Here is a 9,036-nt window from a genome sequence, read left to right on the forward strand (position 1 = left end):
TAGTGACGTTTCTTGCTGTATTCGTTTATAATGCATCCATTAATATGTATGTAAATTAACAAATACTTTAGATATACAAGTGTTAATTTATACTGGTAAATGTTTATATGCTCAAATTGGTCATAAAAATGTATTTACATCTGATCGGAAAAGGGGCGAGTCATCTTGTATTCAGATAGATGTTTATGGTCTTTCTAAGGATGAAGCGTTACAAACTATTGTGGCAAAAGTTAATGTTTTAACATTCTTTTCTGGGCTTTCTAGTCAATGTGAGTCAGTGCTCCTGCCGTGAGTTAATGTTCTGTGCAGACAGAACAAGTCAGTGAGTATTGGGGAATCTTCCAAGGGGATTGGTGTGATAGCACGGGGAGCCTGTCCTTCAGGGCAGCCCCAGGGCCCTGCTGGGACGTGTTGTCCACTGGCTGTATATGGTCACCCCGTGCTCCAAAGCCTACAGTTTTAGTAAAAAGAGCTGTCCTGTTCACACCCCTCGCTCACTTCTTTCAATGTCTGTTGTTGGAAATTCATTGTTTGCTTTTCTAAACCATGGTTCCATTTATGTCCTAGGGGATGTGCTTCATTCGGACCACCCGACCAGAAACTATGGTTATTTACACCCCACAGGAACGCTTTGAGATCGGACAGGCCAAGGTAAGGGCTTCAGCGCTCCAGCATTATTCAGTATCATCTCCTGTAAAAAGAATACTTCTGAATCTATCACCAAGTATCTTCAGGGTTGAGACATCATCCTTTCTTTGCTGTCATTTTTTTGAAAAACAATTGTGACCTTTACCTGCTTTTCCTTGGGAAAGAACATTCTGTGAACTTCAGCTTAGCCTGATCTTCTCTGCTTTCCAAATGGAGTCTTTTGTTGTTGAGCTCAAAGATAATAACATGAAGCCACTTGAGCATCATGGCTGTAATTTATCTTGGCCGCAAGCTAAACAAAACAGAAGCCAGCACTTTGGGAGGCCAAGGTGGGAAGATTGCTTGAGGCCAGGAATTCGAGAGCAGCCTGGGCAACATAGTGAGATTTCCATCTCTACAAAATTTTTAAAATTAACTGGGTATGGTGGCATGCACCTGTGGTGTGTCAGCTACTCAGGAGGCTGAGGAAAGAGGATAGGGGAGCACAGAATTCAAGGCAGCAGTGAGCTATGATGGATTGCACCACTGTACTCCAGCCTGGGTGACAGAGTAAGACCCTGTCTCTAACAACAAAACAAGACAGAAAATAATAGAAATCACTTGAAATGAATAATCTGTTAGGTTCAGATTTTACAGATCTGAGACCAGGAATAAAAGGCAACATCATCTCTGGTATTCTCGCAAAAGCCCTGAGAAGTTAGTTAGGTTATCAGCCCTATCTTTAGATGAGGATTGGAGAAGGTAAGTGTCTTACTTAAGGGTTTACAGCTTGTGAGTACCAAGACCAGAATCCAGGCCTGAGTGGTGAGCCCAATCTCCCCAGGCCTACCTACCACAATGACCATCCCCTGCTCAGCCTGCCTGTCAGGGCCATGCATGGGGAAAACCAGAAACCTCTATGGAGAAAATAAGTGACTCTGCTCATCACCTAGGGAGTGGAGCTTGCAGACATTTTGACATGCTTCCTTCCTTCCTGTCTTTGTTCTAGACATACATGTATATTTTACACAGTTGGGATCGTACTGTATAGAAAGGTTTGCCCATAGCCACTTTTGAAAGAGCAGCAGGTAACATCTGATTTGGTTGCTAAGGACTAGGCTGCTCCAGAATTCACAGTTGCAAGTGCTCAGAATGGCCAGAGTGCTGCCATAAAGCAGATGTTTCCAGAACTGTCCACTGTGTGTCATGAGGTAGCTGGGAAACGCCACCGAATAGAAAAGTCAGTGTTCACCTTTGGTGTTAACTACAGGTTCTGTTTCTATGGGGAGGGTCTGTTGACATTCACATGGTTTGCAGAGCTTGCTTATTTCTGTCATCTTTTTTCTAATAATTTTCCTGTCCTGACAAAAGCAAGTAAATTTACTGCTAGTAAAGGATGTGAGTTAAATGTGTGTGATAACATGCATGGCATGGATCGTTAGAGGGCTGGGCTTTGCAAAGAGGACATGAATATATGTGCATGCGTGTATATGTATTTTAAGAGGCCGGGGCATTCTCAAAGAATGGGGTGGCTCAGAAACCCTATCTGTACTATCAGCAATGGTTCTTAAGCTACAGGGAAACCTATACAGAGAGGAAGTGGAGAAAATTCCAGATGCCTCCGATGGGTAGCTTTGGAGGCAACTAAACTATGAAAGAAGCCCAGGAACTCTGTCTTCGCTTGCAGAATAGTACGTTACTGAGAGCGAGGGCTTTGATGTCAGCCCCGCCTGGCTGTGGGTCCCAGCCCTGCCCTGGGCCACTTCCTCCTGCTTTTGAGATTTGCTTTCCTCAGCTGCAGAATGGTTGTGCCACTGAACAGATCTTACAGGGAGGCTATGAGGGTTCTCAGAGCTCAGGCACACAAGATCTTAGCACTGAGCATGTTTCCAGTGCCCAGCATGTTCCCATTAACGTGTTAGTCATTGGAGTCCAATATTTGCGTGCCATAGTGAGCTCTCAAACCAGACTCCTGATGGGTATGTGGCATATCCACGCTCCAGGACAGCTGGAGCAGTGTAATTGCCTATCAAAAAGTATGTGTCCTGGCTCGTAAATGCATCTGATTTTTTTAGTAGCAAATTATTAAGGAGTGAAATTGTTAGAATTGGAGGATAGCAGCATAGCAAAGTGCCTTCCACTTTGAGATGCATTCTGTGTGTAGTAACCACGGTGTTCTGTTTTGCTGGCACTATACCAGGTTCTTCGCCACAGTGTCAGTGACAAGGTCACAGTTATTGGAGCTGGAATTACTGTGTATGAAGCCTTAGCAGCTGCTGATGAGCTTTTGAAACAAGGTCAGTTGGTTGAGTCTGAGCATTGAAGTTCAAGCTGGGAAGAGGTGGGACTTCAGCTACCTCCTATGCCCTGAGTGCTCTTTTTATTTTTATCCCTGCATGTTAGCTAAGTTTGTTTCTTGTACCAAGCTGGCTTTTGCTGTTTTGCAGATATTTTTATCCGTGTCATCGACCTGTTTACCATTAAACCTCTGGATGTCACCACCATCATCTCCAGTGCAAAAGCCACAGAGGGCCGGATCATTACAGTGGAGGATCACTACCCGCAAGGTGTGTGTGGGCATTGGGAATGCTTTGGAAGGTTTGGTGTTTTTGTTTTCCTTGATTGGCCACGTGGCATGCTCTCAGGCATCACCTATAGTCTGTCTCTCACCCAGCATGCCTTTGTTGTTTTGGTGTTCATGGTGTTCACTAAGCATGGGGTCACGCTCATCCACATCTGTGTGTCCCCAACAGAGTGCACAGTGCCCGGTCACCAGGTCGGGTCAGTGGCAACACAGAGGAGTGGCTATTGCAGGCAAGCGAGGCACCATGAAAAGCATCAGTGTTTCTTTAGTTTTGGATGACGAATAGTATGCCCCAGGCCAGGCGGGGTGGCTCACACCTGTCATCCCAGTGCTTTGGGAGGCCAAGGCAGGTAGATCGCTTGAGGCCAGCCTGGTCAACATGGTGAAACCCCAGCTCTACTAAAAATACAAAAATTAGCTGGGTGTGGTGGTACACACCTGTAGTCCCAGCTACTTGGGAAGTGGAGGCAGGAGAATCACTTGAACCCAGGAGGTGGAGGTTGCAGTGAGCTGAGATCATACCATTGCACTCCAGGTTGGGAAACAGAGTAAGACGCTGCCTAAAAAAAAAAAAAAAAAAAGTGTGCCCTGATGAAAGAAGCAGGCATAGTGCCTTGCAAGCAGAGAACACAGCAAGTGCAGAAAAACAGTGTGTCAGGGAGAAGGGACTGGGCAGTGTTTGCGCCTGGAAAGGTTAGGTGGGACAGATGATGTGATGCAAGGAAAGCATCATGCGTCCACGCGGCAGGGGCCCTGAGCCTGCACAAGTGGTGCCTGATTCTCTTGAAGGACTCCTGGGACCCAGCACACAGTTGCCCTCACACCTGAGGTTGATGACAGGGAAAGGATGCAGGGCGGGATCCACCAGGGCAGGAACAAAGAAGTCCTGCCCCAGCCTTACCCTGGTCCCACAAGGGGCATACTGAGAAGTGCCTCCCACGCATTCAAAGGCCTCTGTGTGGTGAGGCTTTAAGGCTGAGGAGCTGCTTTCACGAAAGGGCCTAACATCCTTGTTTTCCCAGGTGGCATCGGAGATGCTGTCTGTGCAGCCGTCTCCATGGATCCTGACATTCAGGTTCATTCGCTGGCAGTGTCAGGAGTGCTCCAGAGTGGGAAGTCCGAGGAATTGCTGGATATGTATGGAATTAGTGCCAGACATATCATAGTGGCCGTAAAATGCATGTTGTTGAACTAAAATAGCTGTTAGCTTTGGTCTTTTGGCCTCTTTACCCTTTGTTTGTGTTTGTTCCAAAACCTCATTTAAATCTATACTGTCAGGCTTTGTTTCTTAAAAGCAAAGCCAGCTAACACCTTCTTTCATCCCTAGTTCGGAAATTCAAGCTAACTACTTATCCTTTAAACGGTGACTATGTATGCAAGTACCACTGTAATTTTTGAATCATTAAAGGGAGTTACACAACTTTAAGTGAAAAAAATAGGTAAAAAAACAACCACCTGATAGTAAGTTTTCTGATGAGACTATAGATAAGTGGTAGAGGTCATCAATTCTTCAAAAGTGTTTTCCTTCGTAACTGGTAGAGGTAATAGTTTTTTCAGTGTATTTCCTTCATGAGTAAAGAAAATGTGAATTGAAGTATAGATTGCAGTAGCCTAGGTTCCACAGCACAATAACACCACCTACCGCTGTTCCCACCTTGGAATTCTGTGCCATGCCACCTGCAGCCACCCTGGAATTCCCTTCACTGTTTGCCTCCACAGTTGAGAGGTTGTCAGGCAGCAGCGAAAGCTCGTTAGGATGTCCTGTACTGCTTGTGACGAAGGTCTCCACACTGTACTGTTCAAGTCAATGTTAATAAAGCATTTCAAAACCAGCTGCTTTATTCAGCACGTGCCTTCTGTGTGAATCAGTTTCTCAGTGGTCAGTTCCTAAATAAGGAAAGAGCTTTTATCTAAACCAGAAGGAGAATGAGCCGTGGCCCCCACCAGTAAACCTGGGAAAGAACAATGGGCTGCAGAGGAAGCACTTGCTGGAGAACAACACATGGCCTGAAAAGCTGTCCCTGAGCTGATGCCTTGCTGTCAGCTATAAGCACATGAAGTATGTGGCTAGAGGGCCGGTGTGGTAGCTCACACCTGTAATCCCAGCACTTTGGGAGGCCAAGGCAGGTGGATCACCTGAGGTCAGGAGTTCAAAGACCAGCCTGGACAACATGGTGAAACCCCCTCTCTACTAAAAAATACAAAAATTAGCCAGGCATGGTGATGCGCACCTATAATCCCAACTACTCAGGAGGCTGAGGCAGGAGAATTGTTTGAACCCAGGAGGCAGAGGTTGCAGTGAGCTGAGATCCTGCCATTGTACTCCAGCCTAGGCAACAGAGCAAGACTCCACCTCGAAAAAAAAATTTTTTAAGTGTGTGGCTAGAATCAGAGTGCCAGCCAGAAAAAGATGAACCTGAGCTTCAAAACTAGATTTAAAATTCTACTAGATGTGTCTGCTATGTCACATTCCTGTTTTGGCTTTGCTTTTGTTTTGAGACAGGGTCTTACTATGTTGCCCAGGCTGGTCTCAAACTCCTGGCCTCAAGTGATCCTCACGCCTGGACTTCCCAAGGTGCTGGGGTTGGAATTATAAGCGTGAGCCACCATGCCCAGCACATTCCTTATTTTGCCCAAATTAAGTGGTCAGAGATCTTTGGTGTCATGACCAGTGTGACTGAGGAGTTGTTCCAGAATGTGCGGGATAGAGATGGAAGCACTGGCCTGGGGCTTGGAGTCCTCAGAACCTTTTCCTACTCCTGCCCTTGTAAGTCACTGAGCTGGTTTCCTGGCCTGTAAAATGAGCATGATGCTGCTGCTTATTTTATAAAATTTCAAAATTTATTTTGTAAAAATAGTTTCTATAGGGTGATTGCAGAAAATTTAGAAAATGCAAAGAAGCAAAAATTTTTTTACCTCACTTATCTCACTGCTTCAAGGTAATCACAGCTTCTCACACTCCAGACAATTTTACTCAAAGTATACTAGTGGTTTTCATTCTTTTTATGGCCACATACTATTCTATTGTACAGAGATAACACATTTTCTTCCATTCAGTTGATGAATGTGGATTAGTTCCACTTTTGTCTCTTGTGAATAGTGTTCTGACAATTCACAGATTTTGTGAAGGAGTAGATGTCACAAAATACGTGAAAGATATTGTGTAGATGTAGATTTTCCCTTCTTAGGGACGTGTATACTAGGAGTGGAATTGAATTGCTCTGTTGCAGGATAATTCTGTGTACCCTTTCAAGTGTGTGGTGGGGGGTGGTGTTTACCGTTTTGTGAGGAGTAGATGCAGTGACACTGAAGGTGGCTGTAAAGCATTACTTTAGAGGAAGGCATTCTTTTTTGTTGTTGTTGTTGAGACGGAGTCTCGCTCTGTTGCCCAGGCTGGAGTGCAGTGGCCGGATCTCAGCTCACTGCAAGCTCCGCCTCCCGGGTTCATGCCATTCTCCTGCCTCAGCCTCCCGAGTAGCTGGGACTGCAGGCGCCCGCCACCTCGTCCGGCTAGTTTTTTGTATTTTTTTTAGTAGAGATGGGGTTTCACCGTGTTAGCCAGGATGGTCTCGATCTCCTGACCTCGTGATCCGCCTGTCTCGGCCTCCCAAAGTGCTGGGATTACAGGCTTGAGCCACCGCGCCCGGCCGAGGAAGGCATTCTTAACAGACAAGCCATGCTTGCTTGTATTCAGGTGCAAAATGTCGGATTTGGTGAGACAACAGGACACAGCGCACTGTGGCAACAAATAGAGCAACAAATTCCATGATTAAAATGTGCAATTTCTAAACACACGAAAGAGCCCCCAAAGTCTCATGTCAGTCCCCTAGAAGGTTCTGGGCAGAAACGGTAGGGCAGATCTAAGTAATGAACACAGGAGCCATGATCGCCCAGCGAGGGGAGGGAGCCCTGTTCCCAGCTTGGCCTGGCTGTGGCTTCTGAGTAGACAAGTGTGTTTCTTAGCTGTTACGAGACTGGTAATGAATACTCCCTGGAAGACGCCATGGACCCTGGCCTCGGGCCAGCCCCCTCGCCCTTGAGTCCTCCTAACACCTTGTTGCTCTGATTACTTCCCATGGAGAAGCCACCCAGCAGGGACTCAGGAACCATGTGTCCCCAAACCTGGCTTGAATCCCCAAATCTGCTTCTTGACTGTGGGGCCTTGGGTAGCTGTAGAAGGGGATGATGGCGCTGATGACAGGGACAGTATGTATCCCACACGGCTGTGGTCAGGATGTTAGTGCCATCATTTTGGAACACTCATGCAGGCCTGCCCTGCATACCTGGCAGCTTCCTACTCCTCAGCGCACCCTTGGCTGGCCAGCCCCATTGGCCCCTCCGCACGCTCCTTCCCCGCCTCTCTGGGGTTATGTTGGGGTTGGCAGCAACCAACCCACCTGCCCGTTCCCGGGCCAGCCAGCCCTCTGCAACCCGGGCTGCTCCCCTGTCCCCGTCGTCCCACTGCCCTCCCTGGACACCAGCTACCCACTATCGGACACCACCTCGCGCCAGCCCCGCGCACCCTCCCACCCCGTCGGCTTCAGGTGCTACCTGGAGGGCGTGGCTCCTACTCGTGGGCCAAATGGCGGCGGAGGGAATGGAGGTGCAGGTGCGGCGTGGGCGGAGGCCTGCAGCCCGGCCCCTTCTGGACACCAATGCAGGGAGGAAAGTCCTGGGGAGTCAGGCACTTGCCTTCACCCTCGGAGCCCGGCCTTCCCCGGGCAGCCAAGAGAGGTTCTACCGCTTCACGAGGCCTCCTCACCCTGCCAGGCCGAGGTTGGGGTTAGAGAAGCTGGGTCGTTAGATTCGGGAGAGCTAGAATGATCCGACGTGTCATTCCGTACTTGGGTGAGGAAGCCGAGCACACAGAGTTACCGCTCAGGGCAGGACCTGGGCTGCACCTGGTATCAGGGCCCATGTGAGACATTCCCTCCCTCCCTAAGTGTGTACCTGACACTAGTTCTGGGTCTAACAACAACGGTCTAGTTGTAGAGGGTCTCCTGGATGATACAAGTGAGTGTCTCCTGGCAAGGCTCCTCCCCAGGTAAACTTGCGACAGAGTTCTCCAACAAAGAAACACCAGTCCCCCAGACACAGGAGGTCGAACCACCTCCACTACCAAGGGAGGTGCAGAGGGACTGGGGGCTTCTCGAGTCTCAGCTTCAACCAAGGCCAACCAGATGGCCCAATTCCGGGTTTCAGGGTCTCATTCTTCCCAAATCACTGCCCACGATTCACGTGTGAAATGTAGTGAGGCTGGGAATTCATCACTTTGGGAATCTGTAACTGGCACAATCAAATGTGATTGTCAGAACTGTCAGCCCTGCAGGTACAAGGAGTAAGGGAATTTTGAGGCCTTTCCTGGAAGCACCCTGGTTCTCTCACTGTGGCTTGAGCTGAGAGTTAGAGAGCCTGAGCCCATCGTGTCTTCATAGTACATAGTCAGGGCCACTAAGGATCATCCCATACCACAGCCCTCATAGCCATCCGCGACCACCATGACAGTCAGGTGCAGCAAGGACTTGAGCTCCCTGGTACTTACTTCAGTTGGCCCATCCCAAGCAACCGAAGTGACAGCTCAATTAACTGTGAAGCCACTGCAGGGCATGGATGGCTCGTGCCCCACTTCCCACTGGGAAAATGCTCAACCCTGCACTCCAACCCAAAGGCAGGACCAGACCAATCCCCAAACTGTGTACATAGGCCTTTTCTTCTAGAACCTCACCCAGGGCCAGTTGTGGGTTAGTCACGAACCAGTTAGGAGACAAAAATACATACCTAGTATCTCAAGAAAGGGAATTGAAAGCATGTTTACTTGGAGTCTG

General features: G+C 48.2%; 1 protein-coding gene across 1 annotated transcript; it reads left to right on the forward strand.

The window, feature by feature from the left end:
• The first annotated feature begins 541 nt into the window (after positions 1 to 541).
• LOC111533360 (transketolase-like protein 1) lies at positions 542 to 5,043 on the forward strand. The gene is made up of 4 exons (XM_023200169.1): positions 542 to 651; positions 2,828 to 2,924; positions 3,075 to 3,194; positions 4,234 to 5,043. The coding sequence occupies exons 1-4, from the start codon at positions 571 to 573 to the stop codon at positions 4,404 to 4,406; spliced, it is 471 nt and encodes a 156-aa protein (XP_023055937.1). The 5' UTR covers positions 542 to 570; the 3' UTR covers positions 4,407 to 5,043.
• Positions 5,044 to 9,036: the final 3,993 nt, after the last annotated feature.

Source organism: Piliocolobus tephrosceles, unplaced genomic scaffold (assembly GCF_002776525.5).
Source record: "Piliocolobus tephrosceles isolate RC106 unplaced genomic scaffold, ASM277652v3 unscaffolded_12433, whole genome shotgun sequence".
Taxonomy (NCBI): Eukaryota; Metazoa; Chordata; class Mammalia; order Primates; family Cercopithecidae; genus Piliocolobus; species Piliocolobus tephrosceles.